A 22,879-nucleotide genomic window follows, 5' to 3' on the forward strand; every position below is an offset into this window, starting at 1 on the left:
TGATCTATCAAAGTCCGGGAGCAACCAGAGTCCAAAATCGCCACGACAGCAACGGGATCCCCTCCCCGGGGGTTCCGCAATACAACGGGCAGCAGGAGGATGTCTCCCTGGTCACTCACCGTGTTCGGGACCGGATTGGTGTCCTTTGAGGTAGCCTTCCGTGCCGGTTCTTTCACAGAAGGCCCTCCCCTTTTTTGGCTTGCGATGAGTCTCTGGAGCAGCAGCGATGATCATGATCGCACGAAGTAGGCGCCGGTTCTGCGTGCAGAGCAGCCGCCCCACGTCGGTTGGTCGTCCCCTCCGCTCTCCTCTGGTCCGGGATTCGAGTAGGGGTCGTGCCACGTCCCTGGGTTGCTCGGGAGCCGGACGAGTCCGTCGATCCACTAGGGCAGTTTGCTGCAAAGTGGCCCATCTTGCCGCTGTTTAGACAGGCTCCCTCCTTGAAGTGGCGCGCTCTCTCCTCGGAGATTCCACCGCGATTCCTCCCATCCCGCTGAGGTTCAGCTGCGGCGACCCCCTTGAAGGGACCTCGGGAGGGTTCTTTCGCCGGGCGGTCTTTTGCGAACTGGAGCGTCTGTTTACGGGTCTCCATCTGGGCCGCCCGTCTGATCCATTCGTCGACCGTCTCCGGGTCTATAAGGGTTAAGCAGCCGTCCAGCACTTCCCAATGCAGTCCTTCATGGAAGTGCTGGACCTTGGTGGCTTTGCTCCACTCCCGGTTTTTACAGGATAGGGACTGGAATTCTTGGGCATACTCCATGACAGAGTGGGCCCCTTGCTTCAGTCTACATATGGCAATCTTGGCCCTCGCCCCCCTATGAGGGTCCTCAAAACAGCGTTGCAAGGCAGAAATAAACGCACTCAAAGACCTCAGGATCCCGGGCTCTGTCTCTGTCGCCATCACTGCCCACTCCACCACCTCCTTTTCTAGTAAGCTGATCACATACCGGACCCGGGCTTACTCCGAAGGGAAAGTTTCTCGTTGATCCTTCATGAAGCCGGACAGTTGGAGGATGAAGTGGGGTAGCTGGGCGCTGGATCCACTGAAGGACACCTTCAGGTCCCGGGCTGCAGTCCCTGCGCCAATGGGTGGTTCCGCAGCGGTTCGCGGATTGAGATCTCTCACCGCCCCCAATACTGCCGTCATGTCCCTCTGTACTGCTCTCAGCTGCGCCTGGAGATCCCGGTTCTGTAGAGACAGCGCCTGATTCTGTTCGCTCAGCAGGACTACTTCCCAGGTACCGGGGGCTGGGGCGACCGGAGTGCGGATGGTTGGGGGTTCGTTAAACCGTTCAGTTGCAACCCCCTGCCAGCTCCGCTCCTCACTCCGTACATGGCGGTAAGCGGTCCTCGGTAAAAACTGCCAAGGTCTGGTTCTGTCGCTGGCCGTCGACCCTCCCGGTGGCGGCGGCCCCGGTCCTGTATTGCAGCTCGACGTGCGTAGGCAAGGAGGTCCATGCTGGCCTCCTGGGGAAACTGCCAAACTCGGACGGGTGTCGTCCCAGAGTTGCTTCTCCCCGGCTCTCTCCAGCAAGGGGAGTTGCCCCGCCAGTAACTCTGGCAGAGGTCTTCATCCACGAGGAACGGGTTTGTGGATCGTGCGGACATCCTATTCTAAATTATAACTATCACGAAAATAAAAAAGAAGAGGAGATTCTAGCCTACTGTCAGACTTCGGTACCTCGTTGCGTTTCTTTCATAAGGAACTTCACTCCAGACGTAGTCGCGAGTTTGAAAGTTTTATTAAGAAAGCCAGCGCGTTCAGTAAGTCCATAGAAACATAAGGCTAGAATACAGACGTGGGGAAACACCAGTACATTTATAGGGTACATACAATAGGATTGATTATGTTCAGGGTATAACACAAAAGGACGAGGTGCGGCAGAGCTGTCTTGATAGTTCAGATACAAGGAAACAATACAGAAGGTAACTGCCGGTAACTACTCATTGAAAACGCATACAAGGAATTAACGCGTGAAATAGCTAGACGATCTCCAGGGCTCCCAGGCATTGTTCTGCGGGACCTGGTATCATACTAGTGATTATCCCGGGCAGGTCTCCATTGTGGTGCAGATGCCGGGCGGGGGACAGAATGCAAACGGGGGAGGACGGGGCGAACTTAAACTCCATTTTGTTCTGGTGAGGAACCATCTTGTTTATCCGGGGTCGACAGAAAGCCCTAGCTGACAGTTGTCCTTGCTGCAAGCTAGATTCTCTTCTCCAGTGTCTCATGACCAATTCATATTTGACACAGCATCATGAGTACACCATTTCTTGGTGAAGTCATTGCGTTTAGAAGGGTGAAACTCTGCATCATGAGTACACTGCTGCTTAAGAACATACAAAGAACCTTCCTGGATTACAGCAGTGGTCCAGTGTTTCACACAGCGGACAACTAATTGTCCTGGAGGGCCAATAAACGTCCCTCTGATGTAGTCCTCAGCACTGGGTTTCAGAGGTTTATTGCCTCTGAATATGGATGTTCCCTAACTCACCATGGGAAGTAGCTATTGATGGATCTAGCCTCCATGAGGCTGTGGCCAGGTGGCTAAGGCACAACAAACTGGTCCAGAATGCAACAGTTTGATATTGTCAGGGGCTAGCTGCTGGGAGCGTTTGTTGCCCATTTTGAAACAGCTACTTTGGCTGGTAGCCTGTTTCTGAGTATAATTCAGGGAGCTGGTTATGACCTTTGAAGTCCTTCACGATCCAGGGACCCTGTATTTGAAGGACTGTTTCCTTCCATATGTCCCTGTCTGCCAATGACGGTTGTGAGGCAGCCATCTGTTGGCTCTCCTGCCACTTAGGATGGCCTATCTGTCATCAATCAGATCATAGGTCATTTCTGTCATGGCTCTGGTTTTGTGGAGTGGGCTGCCTGAAGAAGTGGCGGGGGGCTACTTGGAGATCTTCAGGAGACACTTCAGGAGACACTGAAATACTGTTTGCCAGGGCTTTTGACAGTGTTTCAATGGCAGGCATCTTTTATGGGAGGATGTGAGAGAGATTTGGGATTTTCTGTTGTATTTTTGGATTTAACTGGAAATGTTTTTAACTATTATTGTAAGCCACTAGGAAACATAAGGAAAGTTGGGATATAAATGTTTAAATAAATAAATAAATAAGTATGAATCTTTCTGTTCTTTGCCTATTGCTTGGTGGAGTCAGTAGGCTGTCACTCTGTTTAGGATGCCACTGTTAGTGTAATATGGAAATAGACTTAATAGATGGACACAATAATTTGCTATTGTTCTCTGACATGTTTGGAGATAACAGATTTCCTTTTATACTGTTGTGTTCACCTCATAGATCATTTGCACATCCTTAGGATGTGCAGAGTATGAATTGGCTGTCAGAAGAGTGCATTGTGAAGTGCAGCCTATTGGGACTTAATGTTTTGGCCTTGCGCACTGTGCTTTTTGATGACAAGGGATGAGACTATTCCAGTCTTTATAGGTAAATAATTGCCTCTGTAGCCCTGAACACACAGCATCTCTCTGCATCGACTGAAATTATGGAGAGGGAGAGTGGGCATGATCACTGGCTCATGAGCAGGGCACCTACATGTTGTGGCTGTGTCCACACATATACTCCCATGATTAGCAGCATTTGGAAGGGAACATCCCTTATCACAGGAAGGGTATGTATGTGTGGACATTGCTTCTGCCCGTAAGCACCATTCTCATGAGCTGGCAATTTGTATGGGGGGCAGGGGCAGTGCCCTCATGCCTGCCCTCCCTCTTTGTGCATTCAGTCAATACATGGAGGCATTGTAAATGCGGGGCTTTTGATATCTTGCATCATTGATTGATTTAAAAGGAAAAGGGTGTATTAAAATATAGTCCCCTTCAAAAGTAGAAGGAACGTCCATTTCTTTACCATGTTAACCATGTGACTATTATGATAAAGTGGCTTGCCTATGTATTACACAATAACACACACAATTATTGTGTAGATTTCTTTTTTGTACCACAATCAATATATCTAATTTTCAACATGGCCTCGTGTAGATATTTAAATCCAGAGACTGGAGCCATGAACAGACAAAACATCTTTTACAAACCTGAGATAAGCCTCAGGCTTGCAGAAAAATCTGAAACCTTTTTAAAAAGCCCTTTAAAAAACTAATGCCCTCTGAGATTTCAGTGGCCATTGTGATTGCTAGGCAACCACAACATCATCACCAGCCTTCAAATATTGGTTTCTGTCAGTAGAGAGGGGGTCAAGGCCCTTTCTAGGGATATTTGGGCCTTCCAGTCCACCGGTGCTTTTTTCCTTTCCCCCCTAGAGGGGGGAGGACTTATTGGCCAGGCCCACGAGCAACCACCGAGCAACTTGCTACCATGCAATTTGCGCAACTCACCCAGGTTTGATGGCTGTGACTTAATGCCACACAACTTGCTTTGGCCCAGTGGTAGACACAACTAAGTGTGACTTGATGGGGTCTGTAGTGGCCACTACACAACTTACCTGAGCAGCTTGCTACTGCATAACTTTTGCAACTTGGCTAGACTTTTCCCAGGGAGAGGCTTCCATAGGGAGGGGCATGGAAGCTTGCTTGGTGACCTTGGGCCAGTCACTCTGTCTCAACCTAATCTACCTGAAAGGGCTGTTGTGAGGTTAAACTGGAGGAGAGGAGTATGTAAGCTGCTTTGGGTCTCCATTGGGGAGAAAGGTAGGGTATTAATGAAGAAATAAGTAAAGCTGAAGACAGGAGGCTGACAAAAAAGGGTTGGTTGGTGAGTGGGAAGGAGAGAAGCAGAGAGGGTATAGGGGCTGCCAGGAGAGAGGAGAATAGTGTAAGGAAGAGGGTACGAAGGAAATGAAGTGAACCCTGCAAGTCTTTGCAGGTTCCTGCTTGTAATAATATATTAAGCAGAAATAAAGGTTCTGTGGAAGTGATAAACCATCTTTGTGAGATCATGAGCCTGACAAGACTCATAATGTTGCCAGTACGTGAGAAATTCCATAACTCTCCATAGGTTGAGCTCCAGACCAGTTTCCAGTAGGATGGCAGTTGCTGCGCCACATCCTTAATTGCAAACAAATTATATTCTGGATCCCCAGAGTCGTCATTCATTGTGGTGTGTCACAATGTCCACACAGCCATCGCCTCCACTTGTAGCAGGCATCTGCCTGCCCATTTAGCAGAGTAGCGGCATGCATTGTTGGCAGTGGATGGTTGGGGCAGTGGGTGGGAAGGCCCGTTCCTGAGTGGCTGTCTGCGGACACACATCATTGCTTAGGTATTATGCGAAGCTCACAGGACTTTGAGACTAATGGAAAATACTATTGTCTGTTTGCTTTAGGGAAAACATTTCCAGGTGTCAGCAGTTTCTCATCTGGACAGACTTTCCATAAACTGAATGAGACACAATGCACCTTTTAAAAAGCTCTCCAAATGCTAATGCAGGAAAGGAGCTGATTTGCTGGACTTTGTTGCTAGATTATCCGGGCTGTGTGACTGTGGTCTTGTTATTTTCTTTCCTGACGTTTCGCCAGCAGCTGTGGCAGGCGAAACGTCAGGAAAGAAAATACCAAGACCACGGTCACACAGCCCGGATAACCTACAAGAACCAATGAACTCTGACCGTGAAAGCCTTCGACAATATTTTGTTGCTAGAGTTTTCAGTCAGCAAGTGTGTTTCAAGTTGATTTGATCTGTCTCTAATCTTGGGGATCAGGGAGTGCAGTGTAAGGTCATGTGATTCCTGCAGTAAATGTGAAGTGAAAGATTCGGTAACTTTTGTGTGACTTTTTTGTTGTGGCAATATGTTGTGGTTATTTGGTGTTATTGCTTAACTAAAGCATTTTACTCTGATTTTAAAACAACCGATCTTGTTGGTAATTACCGTCCATCAGAGAACTGATGGGAACTTGTCGCACTGAAGCTAGTAGAACTGCTGTTCGTCTAGTTGTCTCTTCCCATCCAGAATACTTGGAACCCAGTTCTAAAGCACTGATGGGAGAGTGCATTCAGAAGGGGAGGGGCTCAGTAGCAGAGCATCTGCTTGGTGTGCAGAATATCCCAGATTCAATCCCCGGCTAAAAGGATCAGGTAGTAGGTGATGTGGAAAGCCTCTCCCCAAGACCTTGGAGAGCCACTACCAGAATAGGCAGTACTGACCTTGATGGATCAGTGGTTTGATTCAATGTAAAGCAGCTTCATGTATGCAAAGTTCAAGTCCAGACTTGCAGGCTCCACTGGTCCCTACTACTCTGTGCCTCTGTGGAAGGAACCATCCTAGGACCTATATGTCTGGTTTCAAATACTTCCTGCAAGAATACTAGGGAAAAGAGCTTTTCAGCTTTTTCCTGAGATGGGTTATTGTGTGATTCACAGTATTAAAACAGGATTATGTCAGGAAGACTGGGAAAATCCTAGGCCTGTGTTGTTCAGGTGCCTCACAGTTTTTGTCTAGGAATTGTAAGTGTTTGTTAGGATTTGAGTTCTTGCAAAATTTCACTTTTGGGACATGCTCTTAAAGAGATACTTGTAACCTTTCACAATGTACATCTTTTAACTAAAAAGCCGGTGCTGATGTATGGGGAGCGTTGTTTCTACAATGCTAGCATTCAGGGTCTGGAAGACCACCACACATGTCCTTGACGACTTCTAAATGAGTGCAAGCAGCCTCTTACTCATAGAGTAGCTCACAGGGTGAGGTTAGTTTAATGTCCAGTAAACTTGGCTGTTTCTTGTTGTAAAAGGTGATGTGCTGTGCCTTGGTGTTAATGTCAGGCAAGCTAGAACAGAGGTTGGGGACAGGCTTGTCCTAAGGATTGTATGATGTGGTAGAAATGAAATCTGTGTAATACTTTCTCTTTTCTTTTTTTTGCCATCAAGTCACATCTGACTTATAATGTTCTCTGGTGGGGTTTTCAAGGCAAGAGATGTTTGCCATTACCTGCCTCCGCATCACAACTCTGGTATTCCTTGAAAGTTTCCCATCCAAATACTTTCCAGGGTTGACCCTGCTTAGATTCTGAGATCTGATGAAATCAGGCTATCCTGGGCTCTCCATGTCAGGGCAATGCCTTTTATTAGGACAAACCAGATAGACACAAAACACTGTGCAAGCTTTCAAGCTCACCAGAAATCTTTGTTGGGCTAGACAAAATGTCTAAGAAGATAGAAGGGTGGGAAGCAGATTCTTTGGGCTGTGGTATTAGAAGTCTGAGGGTTGATGGAATCAGTTCTAATAATCTGGAACGATCCTGAAAACATACGGGTACCCAATCATATTCCCGGACTGGTGCCAGTGATTTCCTGGCTGTCTCCAGCTGATCCTATTGGGATTAAATGAAAATTTAAAAATACTGATAGCGTGGAGTAAATATCAAAACGCAGCACAAATAGGATTCTGTTATCTCACTTTTTCGTCAGCTCAGGATTTTGTACAGGATTCTCTCCCGGCCTTGTAGGTACAGGGCACTGTTTCTAAATTGTTGTGCGTCTTTTTAGCAATACGTTTTGTGCAATGGTATTTGCCTCCCTGAGGAAATAATGTGTGTTTTCTCTTTTGCAGGGTAATCACTTTGATCAGTATGAAGAAGGCCACTTGGAGATTGAGCAGGCATCCTTAGACAAGCCTATAGAATCGGTAAGAATTCATTTGTTGCTTTCAGCCTCCTCCCCCCCCCCCCCGCCAAGTAGCTCTCGGTTGGTCTGTGGCAGGGACTGCAGCTTCGGATGCCAAGTTTAGACCTTACTGTAGACAAAGCAGACAAGGAGAGTTTTCTGTTATATTTGCATGTCTTCTGTTAATGTTGATGTGAGAAAGATCACTAATCTACATAATCCAAGAAGTGGTTTTTGAAAAAGAGAAATCTAAACTCATAATATAGCAGACAATTATTGCTAAATGTTTAGTACTCATTGCCCTAAAGGGAGCTGAAGAAGGGAATAGAATTTGATCCACCTTAGTTTAAATATTCCTTGGCATGGGGAAGGCAAAGTCAGAACAAAGACACAAGGCAGCATTAGAAAGAATTCACTCTATAATTGGAATAGTAAGATCTGTGGTGGTGAGATATAAAAATTTTGATCGGTACCTCTTCTGTCTGAATCTCCTGACAAGAGGCTGGAAGCAGAAAAGGAAAGCAATGCTTTTTTGCTCTCATTTCCTTTTAAGAATCTCTGGGCTCCCTGCCATATTGGTGTGGGGAATGGTAGGAGTGCAGCAGTTGTTGTTTTTGCTGCCTAAACTCCTCCTTAAGGATCAGCATTTAAAATTTGCACTTGGCAGTAAACTCATTGGAGCAGCAGTTTGAAAAGGAATGGGATGGATGCACACCAAGTGTCATGAGTAAGTCTGAGGAAATGAAAACAAACAGCATTTTCAGGGCTGGATTAATGGATATGCCCTGTCCCTGCACCCCTCCTTCTGCCCTGCTCCATCCTCTGAATCATATATGCTACACTCCTTTCTTGAGGCACTGCAGAGGCCCTTGCTTCTGCCGTTATAAAAATAGCCTCTGGACAGAATCACATTGCTTCACTTTGTTATTGCCCCTGTAGTTTTGCAGCTGTAGTTTGGCATGAGCTGTATTGTAGACAAGCATGACAGCTGAGGCTGCACTACTGGCCACTGTGAGCAGCGGGTGCATAGAATGAGGGCAGGCTGTTGGATAGCGGGTTAGAAGGTGAGCAAAACTCCATGTGTAACTTGTACATTGCTGACCTGTTCCTACACTGAGAAGATGCTCACAGTCCTGCTTTCTTTCGTTCTTGATAGCAGTGTTGTATGTAACTTGGAACGCATACGTGTTGAGGAGCACACACAAAAAAGCAACACTCCTGGGTTCTGGAATTCTTCTTGGGAACTGTGGACGTCTGAAAGCATGCTTCCTTCCCGTTGTTCACTGTGGCAAAACCAGATTATTTAAAAGCTCCTCCATAGTGGTCTGAAGCAAAATGATGTAGGATCTAGGGGCCCAAGGTAATTATTGAGTTGACAGCCCACACAGTTCTGAGTCTGCTCTAGAGAAATTTTGGCTTTGCCATTAATCCAGCCCTGTTAATGCTTTACCTGAAGATTTCTGAATATAAACTCTTTTAAATCCCATCGCGCTTGTGAATGCTTTTTAAACCCGTGGCATTAGGAAAGTGTGTGTGTATATATATATATATATATATATATGCACTTTCCTGTGTTTCTACACGGGTTGGTGTGTTTGTGTATGTATTTGTGTGCATGTTGAGATGTTCACAGAAATTTACACAACTTGGGGTGTTCGACATTTTTTCTTCCACAGCAGTTGGCCCAAATTAGCTAAGCAGCCATGACCTGGTTTGTATTTGCACGGTCTGCATTTTTAATTTCTTTTCTAGGGTTTCCTCTCTTCTCCTCCTTCCTCTTGCTCTCCTCCCCCATTTCTTATTTCTGTTCTCCTGGTCCAGTGAACACTGCATTTTAGTATCTGTCAATGTGCTGGCATGAAGCTATGGGCATGGCAGTCATTGATGATGCATGAAATAATGCTGCAGAGGGGCAGGACGGGTGGTGGTTATGAAGCTGCGTTTGATTCTGTAGAAGTATTCAGCCTTTTTTTGCCAAAAATATATATCTGAATAGAAATACCAAGCCAGCTCCCTTCTGTACAAATGTCACATGGAATAGTTAGAATTGGAGCACTATTGCATGCTGTGTGGGAGATGTTAATTACAGTAACTCCTTGATTTACATCCTTACACGCTCATGGTGCATCCATTACTTCCTCTTGACAGAAGGGGCTCTGTGAATGCACACAGCTCTGTCCCCTTCTGTAGCCAACACATGCCACTTTACCCTTGCAGGGTGTCTTGTTGCATTGCAGTCAGCGTGCACAGCAACTATAGGAAAATCCCAGCTGCTCAAATGTTTGGTTTTGTTTAATTCTTTGGTTCCTGGTCTGCATAATAGACCCGATATCTCAATTTTATTAATGGCATGCCTATTAGCAGAGACTTGAATATTGTAATGTAGTCCTTTCAGTGTTCAATGTGTTTCAGTGTTGGTAATGTTTGAGAAGTAATGTAGATTTTTAAATTCTCAAAATACTTGCAATAGTTTCTCATTTTGGGGACTGAGTGTGAACTGATCAAGGCTGTCCAGAGAGCCCATAGAGTTTGAATTCAGTTCAAGCCTACTTCAACCTTGGGACTGTACTAAATTCTTTTATGCCTACAACCAGTTAGTCAGATTGCCCTTTTAAACCTTGCTTCCCTGTTTCTGGGAATGAAACTCTGATGTCACATAGCATGATATGTGACTTTATTGGGGAAGGGGAGGGGCTAAGGCCACCGTGGGGGTCATCTTAGAACTGCTTTGTCTGCTTCAAGAACCAAACATTTGTGAGAGGTCTTAAGATAGTTTTTTTGGGATATTGCAAGGGGAAGAGATAAAATATGCAATCAGTTTAGACAACTTACAGTCTCCCAATTTTATCTAAGTGGCTATGCCTACAGACTACTTGGGGGCTCAGATTTCTATACTGCACATTGAACATTTTAAATTTAAAAATTGTTATCTCGGTAAACTGGGAAGTCTTAGAGCCAAACTAGATGTTACAGTGGCCTCTGATGCCATTTTAGAGAAAAAATAGGCCATTTTAAAAAGCCACGAGAGCCCAGTCCTGATTGGGCCCACGGCGTGGTGGGACCAGGTGAACTCGTCACACACACCCCTGCCTTTTCAAGTGCCAAAACAGCCCCCTCATGGCAGTTGCTGCAGTTGAAAAGCCAGGGCGGGGTAAGATTGCCTGGTCTCACTGTGGCCCCAATCCCTCATAGCGTTTTTAAATGTCCAAATTCTTTTCTAAAATAGACTTTGACAGCCACAGGTTAGACCCATGGCTGCCATAACATGTAGATTGGCCCTTACCCTCTCAAAGTATTGATTAGCCAGAGGTGTGTTTGTCAGTTAATTGTCATCTGCTCTGAACATTGTGTTGGGGAGTGTTTATTGTTCTGACAGGACAACAATAGTTGCAAGCATAAATCTGAAGAAATTAAACATTTTCAAAGGCTTAGTGTTAGAATGTGCTCTGATGCAGTTGCAATTGCAGTTGTAAAGTTTTCCCATATGTTCTTCAAAGCATTTCTGCTCATTTTCAGGGAAGCAGTTTAGGACAGAATGTTGCCTTTCATTGTTGAATGTTGAAAATTGATTTTTTTCTTTCCAGCAGCAAATAAAACCCAGTTTTCAGCTGGAAATGTAAAATGGATTTCTCATAAGGGCTTAACGGTAGTAAGTAAAGCCAATTAAAATATAACTGGATTTAAGTTTCTAAAAAGCTGTTGAGGTCTCATGGGGATCTGAAAGCTATAAAATGCCCACGGAGAAGTACAGATTCTCCTGAAAACCTCTCTGGGGAATGGCTTTGCTTGGGAACACAGCTGAATTCACGCATGGCTCTGCAGCATTGTCTATTGAGGGGATGCTGACTTGTATTGCTACAACATGGAACTTGGTGATGGCAAGAAAATGTTAGTTTGGGAGTCTACAGATCATTACACTGGTTGAGGATATCATTCTAGTGGCCTGAACGGGAGAGAGCAACGTAATCTCCCCACATGGGAGAGATACTAGTGCTGTCAGCCTTGTGGGTCTGCTGCCAGCATGCAGCAAACCCATCCTGTTTCTGGCAGAAAGCATTCCCTTGTTTGGGACACTGTTAACATCCCAAATTATTGTTCTTCAGTGGTTGGGACAGACTTTTCAAGAGTCGCCTAATGAAGGCATTATAATAATAACACTTAGCAACTTTAAAGAACTTCATAAACCACTGCAGTAACTTTTACTACATCCCTGTAAGATAGGTCAATTTTGTGTTATACTTGTGTTGTAGATGTGTGACCATGACTGCGAGAGAGTGACTTGTCTAAGGCCATGTAGTGAGTTTGCAGCTGAGATGAGATTTGAACGAATTACTTCTTGGATCATCCTACACTAGCCTTACCTGCTGCCAAAATATCTTTCTTTTAGCAGTGATTTCACTGCATCCAGATGTGTTTGTCAGGGCACTGAGGTTTCTGGGAACCTGGCTCACCTCCAGACTTTGTGGATAGCCTTGAGCACGTCACTTGCATCCTCTGATAAAATGGTTGCCATTGTGACCAGTTATGAGGATTAGTCGGGTAGAAACAGTAAAGACCTCAGCATGTATAAAATGCTTGCAAGAGCCAACAATCACAAACCTGGAAAATGCCCATCGGTGGGGGGAGCAGTGTGTAGGATATATCAATCAAGGTATGACACAGGAATAAAACACTGGTGGTCGTTTCACAGAGAACATGGCAGTAGTGTCCCCTTGTTGCTCAGTGCAGACTTAGAAGCCATTGAGGGGTCATTCGGTACCACGTGACTCTTCTGGTTTATTGTTGTTAAGAGGCTTCCTTGCTGATCTGGCAGGCTTCCCTGTAATCTCTTTCAGTCAAAGGTAGGCAGTAGAGCATAGACTGAATCACGCTTTGTGGCCCTCAAAACCAGTCCTGGCAGGGGAAGAGCTGCGTGGTAGGACCCAGATATTGCAGTGACCACTGGTTCCTCTTAGAGGTAGACACACCTGGTGTCATTGGCCAACAACAAATTTTGTTCCAATTATAACAGTATCTTCCTCTGTTCTCCTAATAGATTGAAATGTAGATTATAAGAGCAGTTTCTACCATCCCCTTGCAGAAAATGTCACTGTTATCCCCACCATCTCCTTTCCTGCCCTGTCTTCACTTTGTCTCACGCTGCTGTCTGGTTATGAATAGCCAGTCTTGAGTTATTTGCAGGCATTGTACCACAAAAGCCATGACACAGCAATGAACACTTGCTAGGATTCTCAGGTCTTACCTATAACTCGGACTTGGCCCCAAACTAGGTTCCAGTTTTCTGCACTTTACAGCAACTTAGGCCTGGCAGTATGTGACAAGAAAAGTAGTAGCAGGGCCAGAATAAATGGATAAAAGTGGCTTCTCTACTTTGCATTTGCTGTGCCACAAAGGTTAAAAAAGGCTCTCACCTTCTCTGGCTGGAAAGATTTAAACAGGCTCTCACCTTTCTCCCCCACACCATCAAAGATGCCCTGGTTGCTGTAGCTTTGAGCGTTGTAGGCAAGTTAATGCTAGTCTGAATTTGTTCTTTCCAACCCTACATGGAAGTGGGAGCAAAGGAGAGAGTCAGTAATAGCTGATGAGGCTTGGTTTTTGGCACATTGCATATCTGTACCGATCTGTGGACTCCCCTGGTTCAAAGCATGTAACTTAACACTGCTGCAAATTTGACATTTAGCAGCAGTCTGTATGTAGTTGAGCACTATAAATACTGTGCTAAGTAGAGAGACAGAATGGTGTAGCACTACTTTTGGGCTTTTCTCTCTTGCCTTCATTGTGTCACCCACAGTAAGCTCTAGGTTTCTGGGAAATCTTTATTTGTTTATATATATATTTTTGGTCTCTTATTTCGCATGGTCTCACTCTCTGTAGCATCTCATCTTTCTGCTTGCGGATTCCTTGATGCACAGTCAACATCCCTTATGGAGCCACTCAAGAGATTATGATATTGCCTGCTGATCCTGATTTGGATCAATTTGACCAGGATTGCATTCACATGCCTTCCTCCTTTTCTTCCTCTCCCTGCCCCTTAGGTACCTAACTGAAAGAAGGGAACTGCTCACCAGAAACCGCCATGCTTACAGCTTTTCTGTAAAAAAACCATAGTAGTTTTCTCTCCTCTTATTGTGTGAAGCTTTGTTCTGAATGGGTCTTATTGATTAGCCCATGATTGTACCCCTTAAACAAACGCACTGGAATTGCTATCTGGTGTAATTGGGATAACACGGTCCAACTTCTCCTGTTGTTTGACCTCCCAAGACGCAAATGATTCTCCATAAGTGTTAAGAGGAAATTGCTTTCCAAAAAACCTTGGTAAATGATATTGAAAGGGAAATAGGTGTAGAAGATAGCAAGAATGGAAGAGATCAAGCCCCCCCCCTTGCTACTTCAGTGCCCCCGTACCTTGGTTTGTGAGACTCTTTCTAGGAGAGCCACCTTGGAAATGGGATTCTGCTGGCTGGGATCTGATGCTTTAGCTTCATATATGTTGTTGAAGCATGCACAGACTCTTGAGTGGTTTGGTAAGCGTGGTGCTAATGTGTATAATCCTCATCGGTTTTTCTCTTATCCTTGCCTTCCTCTAACATTAGTTTCTCCTCCTCCCCCTGTGTCAGTCACAGCACTCTTATGACTCCCAGCTGGTCTTGCATTTATTTTATGCTTTCTCTTCTTTAATAAATACATTACTTGCAAGTAGTGAATTGAAAACACAGCAAACGAATTTAAAAAAACAAACAAATTACCATTAGTTGGTTGGACAGTTTCTTACTTTGTGTTACATTTAACTGTTCTTTTGACAGCCCAGGTTTTAAAGCCAGGTTCGTATGGAAATGCTTTCACTCCACCTGCACCGCTTTTGGAAATAGCATAATGGCTTCATTTGTCTGGTTTTTTTTAGTGCATTTATAACACAACGCAGTTAGCACAATGTCTCATCTGAGTGGTAGCTGTCCTTTTGTGGTGGGGGGAGGATAAATGCAGCTGTTCTTAGCCAACATTTCTTGTTGACAATACTCAAAGGCTGTTGCATTTCATAATATTGAAATCTGTGGCAAGTGAAAAACAAAAAACCTTCATGATTACAATCTGAATAACAGCAAGTCCTATCAAAATTACTTCCAACAGTATATACACACCATCCCTACATGGAGCTGCATTATACTTAGTCAAACTATTGGCCCACGTAGCAGTGTCTCAGAGGTGGTTCCCAGTCCTGCTGCCAGATTACTCTTTTCGCTGGAGATGCATTTGGTCTGTTACTGAGGTATGACCCATATGGCAGGAGATCCTGAAATTTAACCCCCAACTCAAATTGTCTGACAATTGTAAAAATTGACTCTTCCATAAAATGGGTTTTATTACCTAAAATTAGATAATTACATTAATGTTCTCAACACTTTCTGCCTCTGTCAGACAATGAAAACTTTGAAAGTTAGTTGTTGAATACAAAGTGGGATGGATTCTCTTCCTTTCAGGAAAACGTCTTTGAGCGTCTTTGAAGAATTGGAATAAAACAACTCAAAAGGAGCGGTTTGCATATTTGTCAAAATGGTTGAGGACACTAAAGAAATAGCTGGTGCAGTGAACAAATAAATCACCAGTGGCACTGAAACCAATAGCAAAATATTTTTACATCCACCTTGTGCTGCCATGCCAGGAAAGGCATTTTTTTCACGAAAGAAGCTTATTTATATTTAAAACTAATTTTATATCTAAAACTGATTTTAATTTTTTAATGAACTTTCTCCAGGCTCCAACCAGTTGGCAGTTGCACTTAGATAACACAAATATACAACTCTGCGTTAATGCCCGGTCATCAGAAAAAAGAGACACGAATAGCTTCATGATAGCAGTACTCGAAAAGATTATCATGTCTTTGTGATAGCATTATCCTTCCCTTATAATATAAATTCTTTTAAAATTATGCTCTTTAAGAAAGATGCGGTTTTTGTTTCTTTCCACCCAGCGGGAATGATATTTTGTCATGGTAATAAAATGAAATTTAATCAGAATGACAAGTACTGTGTTTAGGTGCTGGTTTTGTGTTTAGCCCATCACTTGGCATGCAATTTCTTGAGAAAGCCACATTCTGTAACCTAAGCAAAATTAAGCCAGTGACACAATCTGCAGATTTTGTTTGACTTAACATGATCGATAAGTGGATTGATTCAGTTTGATTCAGCCTCACTGTGGATGGTACCAGTTTTTTTTAATGTATCATGGCCTAGTAGATACTCCAACTGTTGATACTCCAAACATGCCCATGGTCCACATAAACTAGAATTGAACAAGATGCTATAAAAGAATCCCTCCCCCGAACACTTTTTATTTATTTGGAGCTTGCATCTCTGCCTCTCCCTCACATCCCCCAGCAGCTTGACCAGTGCTTAAAATGCATGTAGTGCTTCATGAGATTGACACACAGAAGTAATGTTCTGTAGTGCAGTGTAGTTTTATTGCAACTTGGGCCTCCTGCTTGGCGCTTCTAGAAACTGTTCCTTATGACAGAGGTTTAAAAACTGATGCAACTAATTCACTGGTTGAATATGTCTTCTGCCTCTCTTTTTGGTTGAGAACTGTAAATTATATGAGACTAGATTGGAGCAAGTAATAGATTTCAAAACGTATGAGATGTGATATTGGCCCCGTTTTTTCTGGCCTAAGAGAAAATTTTCCACAGCCATCACCACCTTTCTTTAGACACTTCTGCAGAGATATCCATGACTGGATTCAATCCTTAAGACTGAGTTCAGTCCTTAAAAAAGAATAGGCAAGTTTCACCTTGTTCCCCCTCATCCAGCCCACTGACTCTAAGCATCTGTGGAGTTAGGTGGAAAAGGAAGGTAGAGCTCGGTATCATCCACACATTGGTGACACTGCAGCCCAAACCTCCTGATGACCTCTCCCAGCGGTATTAAATAAGATATAAGATCAAACCCTGCGGAACCCCACAGGCCATGGAGCAGAGCAGGAATCTCCCAGAGCAGAGCAGGAATCTCCCAGCACCACCTTAAGAGATCGACCCTCCAGATAGGATTCAAACAACATGGTGCCCCCCCTCGTCCCAGGCCAAAAGGCAGCTCAGTAGGATACTATGGTCAATTGTGTTGAAGGCCACTGAGAGATACAGTAGAACTAGCATGGTCACATCCCACCTATCTCGTTCTCAGTAGAGATTATCAACCAAGGCAACCAAGGTCTCTGTTCCAAATCCCAGCCAGAAGCCAGATTGAAGTGAATCCAGTAAATCAGTTTCACAGTAGCTCTGTTCAGTCAACACTTGCATTACTTGTTCAATCTATATCAGATAGGTGATTACAATGTCCTTTCCACCATGCAAGAGGATACATATAAATAAGGACTTTAGTTTTGGTTTGACCTGCACAGCCAATCAGGTAAACTCGTAACCTGATTTTTAATTTGGATTATTCTATATACTTGTGGTTTTATCCCCCCCCCCAGTTTTAAAAAAACAAAACATGCATGTTCCCTCTCACACAATTCAGGAATAATCACCTGAAAAAACTGATTGCAACTTTGAAACTGTTGTGCTTGCCTAATATTGTACTGGCTGTGGCATCTATTCATACCTGTTAACTTTATGATTCATCTTCAGTCTTCGGTGCAGCCCCACATGTGGGACTGCACTTGTGCGCAGGCCTGCCGCCGGAAACTTTTATTAACCTTAGACCTTTAAGGGGGATGCCCCTCCCTTTGAGCAGCGGGCCGGCTTGGTGCCGAAACCACCACGTGCTCCTGGGCGGGGCATCCCCTCCCTCCTCAGTTCCTTCTTTGCCGCCGCCCAAAACGGAGCTTTTTCGCCTGACCTCAGAATTCCTTCATCATTCTACTTTCGAGTTGTAAGTTTTCCATACGGGGCTGCCGCTCGGGTCCTCCCGACCAGCCCACCAACCTTTACCGATCTTCGATCTACCGTACTACGGGTGAGGAGAGCGAGAAGATCCTATTTTCCCCGGTTCCCTCGGCCACGTGCTGAGTCCCGGGATGGCCCCCAAGATCCCGTTTAAACTGTGCCCCAAGTGCACTACGAAGATACCACACACGGACCAACACGAACTGTGCTTACTCTGCTTGGGCGAGGGGCATAACGTATCGACTTGTGGCATATGTCAACGTTTTTCCACCCGGGCTCGCAACGCCCGTGCAGACCACTTGAACGCGGAGCTCTGGAAGAAGGCCCTGATGGCTCCTTCCCCTGCAACCAGCTCCAAATCTCCTAGGAGCACGCAATCCGTGTGCTTGGCTCCAGCTTTGCAGACACCCGGATCCGGCCCGGATCCGAGGTCCTCGAATCCGACTACCCTCTCGGATCCGACGCATGTCTCTAAGAAACAGAAGCATAAGACGAAGCATAAGCAAAAGAGCACCAGATCCCAGCCGCCCAAGCTCAAAACCGGCTACCCCTGCGCATACCCTCCCGGATCCGAGGCCCCTTACACAAGCGCCTCTCCCGGTACCGAGGACCCCGTCATTCCATTCGGGCTCACCTCTCCAATGCTTCTCCGATGTAGAGCTGGATCCATTAGACGACCCACTCTTACTGTCGGATCCAAACATCTCGGATCCGACTCCCTTCGATCCGACCCCCCCCCCCCGGCTCAGAGGAATACTCCATGACCTCTTCAGAGCCTGTCTACTCAGCCTACAATCTCTCCAGAGCTAGTAAAGGACTGGATTGATTTTTGCAGGTATCGCCAGATCACCCTCCAAGGCAAACCTCTAGTACTCAAGACCCCACAACTTCCCTCACCCTTCACTCCTCTGACTCAGCGGAGTCCTAGGGTCGAGACGGATCCAGAGGACTCGGAAACAAGAGTCTCTGCAGGAATGTTGGAAGACATCTCTGAACCTTCCCCGACGAGTTAGTAGGCGACACAGAGGCAGTGTCACCTTCAGAGGATCTCAAGTTAAGAACAGAACAGATGATCAGGATGGCTGAGGCCTTGTATATTAACATCTCCACATCAGACAACAAGCCTAAGGACAAGATCCTAAGTCGCTTGTATCCAGATCATCCAGAAATCGCTGCCTTCCCCATTCTGGAAGGTCTCTCCGACATCACCAAAACAGTCTGGAAAAAGCCATCATCCACTCCTCCGTCCACCAAGAAGATAGAAAATCTCTATCGAGTAAAGCCAGACTCAGCAGAGTTCCTGATGGTGCATCCTCCCCCATCCTCCATTGTCACTGGGGAGATGCAGTCTAGACAAAGACAAGGGCATCACTCCACCCCCTCTGATAAGGAGAGCAGACGCCTAGACCATCTGGGTAGAAAAGCCTACACCTCCTTGGTGTTAAACGTCCGTATCGCCAACTATCAGATGATCATGGGGGGTATCAATTGTTCCTGTGGGGAAAAGCCAGCCCTCACATAGACGTACTGCCGGAAGAGTCCAGATCGGCCCTAAAACTCATCCAAGCTGAAGCAACTCGATTGTCGAAGCAGGAGATTAGTGCGGGCAAACATGCAGCTAAAGTGGCAGCCAGATCCATGGCCACAGCCATTACCTTAAGATGCCACTCCTGGCTACGCACAACGGCCCTCCCAGCAGACACCAGAACCCAGGTCGAGGACCTCCCCTTCGAGGGTGATACCTTGTTCGCCTCAGGCACCCCTGAATTCTTGACTAATATAAAGAAAGACCGTCAGACAGCAAGATCTTTAGGCATTACCACGGCCTTTCAACCCCAACGGGATAGATTTCAGCCTCGACACCAGGGCTTCAACTCATCCTTCAACAGAAGCCAACGGTATCAAAGGTTCCAGCCGTATCCTCCCCAGGGCAAGTTTCATCAGCCGGGGCAGCAAGGGCAACGCAAGCACAATTTCAAGCAAAGAACCAACACTGGCCCTCAACAGAGGGACCAGAGACAACCCAACCAGAAATTCTGACTACCCTCACCGGCCAGTCAAGGGGACTTTCCATTCCTGAATAGATTGGCCAAATTTGCAGAGGCCTGGCGGTCCATTTGTTCGGACTCTTGGGTCCTCCGGATCATTTCAGAAGGCTACCTCCTAGAGTTCAAGTTTTTGCCCACCTGTTCTCCCGCCAGTTCTGCACGGGACAACCCATTTCCAGATTTTGCTCCACAGTTAGAGGAGCTGTTGTTGAAAGGAGCAGTTCAAAGAGCCTCCCCAACCTGTTCTGGTTTTTTCTCCAGGATATTTATGGTGGAGAAGAAAGATGGCTCCAGACCCATTATTGACCTAAGAATTCTCAATAAATGTTTACGGATCTCAAAGTTCCGGATGGTCTCACTGACTTCTGTGATGGAGCTGATCACTCCCAATACATGGTTTGCAGCGCTAGACCTTAAGGACGCGTACTTTTACGTTTCTATACACCCAGATCATAGAAAATTCCTCATGTTCCGCTATGGTACGGAGGTGTTCCACTACACGGTTCTACCGTTTGGACTGGCCACAGCCCTCGAGTTTTCACAAAATGCATGGCGGTAGTCATGTCATACTTTAGGGACAAGGGATGCAGTATCTTCCCGTACCTTGACGACTGGCTCCTGACAGCCGACAGTCCAGCCCTTTTGTCATCTCACCTTGAGCTGGTCATTTCCACTTGCACTGACCTTGGCCTCTTGGTCAATGTAAAGAAATCTAGATTAGACCCCTCCCTCCAAGCCCGATTCATTGGGGCCGTGCTTGACTCCAGCACAGGGAAAGCTTTCTTACCACAAGAAAGAGTGACAACAATTAAGAGCCTAGTACAACACTTCTTGAGGTGCAGACACCAACCAGTAGTCTCCATACAAAGATTTTTAGGCCTCATGGCCTCTACCACAGCAGTCACCCCCTTTACTAGATTGCAGATGAGGGAACTTCAGAACTGGTTTCTCAGGGCATTTAACCCTACCCGTCACTCCCAGCTGCATAGACTCTCTATCCCTAGAGGGGTGTTAAGATCTTTGTGTTGGTAGCTTGCTGAACCCAATTTATTGAAGGGTATACCCTTTGGCCATTGGGCCCCGGATTTTACTCTTACCACAGACGCCTCTATGGAGGGTTGGGGTGGCCATTGTAACGACATGTCTGTTCAAGGGAGGTGGGAACCCAGGGAATCATCCCTGCACATAAATCTGTTAGAATTACAGGCTGTGCGTTATGTACTTATCTCCTTCACAGATATCCTACGGGGCTCCAGAACTCTCCTCCAATCAGACAACACCTGCACAGTATTCTACATCAACAAGCAGGGAGGCACGGGCTCCATCTCCCTGTGTGCAGAGGCTCAGAGAGTCTGGCTAGTGGCTCTCTTGAACGACATCCAATTGAAGGCCATACACATAGCAGGGATACACAATACCTGGGCAGACTCCCTCAGCAGAAAATTCTTTACCAACCACGAGTGGGAGCTACAGGAGTGTTTCTTTCAACCGATATTCCGAGACTGGGGGGTCCCTCAAGTAGACCTGTTCGCCACCAGGGAGAACAAGAAGGCAGAGGGGTTCTGCTCGCTGGCAGGGAACGACCCAATGTCCCTAGGGGATGCCTTCTAAATCATTTGGTCAGGCTCCCTTTTCTATGCCCCCCGTTTCCCCTCTTAGCGTGAGTACTGGGGAAAATCAGATCGGACAAGACCTCGTGCATCCTGATAGCACCCATGTGGCCTTGCGTTTAGCAGAAGGTACCTACAGACCCTTACCCAGACACCCGGGCCTACTCAGATGGGGCAGCCTTCTTCGAAATTGTATGTGCCCAAAGTACTTCAGAAGGAAGTCCTGCAATTAGCCCACGGAGCCAAAACTGCGGGGCACTTTGGCTTTTTGAAAACTCTCCACTTATTGCGCAGGCAATTCTGGTGAGTGGGCATGCGTACCAACGTGGACTCCTTCATCCGCAGTTGTCCAGTTTGCGCCACTGTCAAACGATCCCAAGGGAAACCCCCAGTACTATTGCAACCATTGGAAGTTCCTTCTAGACCCTAGGAAGTAATTGCTATGGATTTTATGACTGATCTCCCCCTCAGTGAGGGAAAAACAGTTTTGTGGGTTATTACCGACTTTCGTTGCTGCCTTAATGTAAGCACTTGTACTATAGGATTCCAAATAGCCACACCAGGAGACTAGTAGTCCCAAAAGAGTTGGTTTATTGGTAACACAAGCAGAGCTTAGAAATCGAAAGGCAGCAATGAAAGGGAAATGGCAAGCACTTGATTATATGAGAACACTAGAAAAGCAGACGCTACACAGTCTCATGAGATAAACCCAATCAGCTTAGGAACACCAAGGCTCCCACGGACACCCGCTAGCTTCAAAGGGAACAGGAATGCGATCGTTAGGGAAACGTCCTTGAACGGGAGTCTGTGAGAAAACGAAACTATCTCAGACACAGCGAGCAGGCCTGACACTCCCTCTAATCCTTGATTACCTTTTGGATCTAACTAAGACCGGCCTCACCATCTCCTCGGTGAGAGTACATCTTGCTGCGATTTCAGCGTTCCATGATAAGCTGGAGGGGTACACTGTTTTTTCCCACCCTCTTTCCAAGCGTTTTCTTAGAGGGCTTAATAATGTGTTTCCCCCTGTTCCAAGGTTAACTCCTCAGTGGTCCCTTTCGCTAGTTTTGGCTAGACTCATGTTACCCCCGTTTGAACCTTTGGCTCACACGCATTTGTCACTACTCTCAGCCAAGGTTGCATTTTTAGTTGCAGCCACTTCAACCCAAAGAGTTAGTGAGCTGGATAGATAACCCGTTTCTTAGAGTGTTTAACGAAAGGGTGGTGCTACACCCCAGCCTCAAGTTCAAACCTAAGGTGGTCTCTAGTTTTCATGTGTCACAAGACTTGGTATTACCAGTTTTTTTCCCCAAAACCAACTTCCCCTGCGGAGAAGACCCTACACACGTTAGACCTTAAGAGGGCCATACTTTACTACATTGATAGAACGAAACATTTTAGACAGTCAAAATCTCTTTTTATTTGTTTTCAAGGCCCCAGGAAGGGGAAACCCGCATCCCCCCCAGTCCATAGCTAGGTGGGTGGTATCGGCAATAAAACTTGCTTACAGGGAAGCAAAGGTGACGTGTCCTTTGGAAGTCAGGGCTCATTCCACCAGAGCTCAGGGCTCCTTGGCTGCACTTCGTAGAAGAGTCCCCGTCGGTGACATCTGCAAGGCGGCGACGTGGGCAAGCTACACGCTGGACCTGCAAGCCAGGAGAGACGCGTAAGTGGGAAGAGCAGTCCTTCAGACGTTGTTTTCCTAGATCGACACCCACCTCCTGTTGGGTAAGCTTGTTAAAATCCCACATGTGGGGCTGCA

The 22,879-nt window shown here is 46.0% G+C and overlaps 1 protein-coding gene across 2 annotated transcripts in view; it reads left to right on the plus strand.

The window, feature by feature from the left end:
- GPATCH8 (G-patch domain containing 8) overlaps positions 1–22,879 on the plus strand; it is a 105,937-nt gene that overhangs the window by 27,293 nt on the left and 55,765 nt on the right. The window contains exon 2 of one of the 2 annotated variants that reach the window (XM_056863497.1): positions 7,530–7,604. In XM_056863497.1, the coding sequence (XP_056719475.1) occupies positions 7,530–7,604 (75 nt within the window). Of the gene's footprint in view, positions 1–7,529; positions 7,605–22,879 lie in introns of those variants that run through there. The other variant, XM_056863498.1, reaches the window with a different exon arrangement.

The sequence above is a fragment of the Euleptes europaea genome, chromosome 18, assembly GCF_029931775.1.
Source record: "Euleptes europaea isolate rEulEur1 chromosome 18, rEulEur1.hap1, whole genome shotgun sequence".
Lineage (NCBI taxonomy): Eukaryota > Metazoa > Chordata > Lepidosauria > Squamata > Sphaerodactylidae > Euleptes > Euleptes europaea.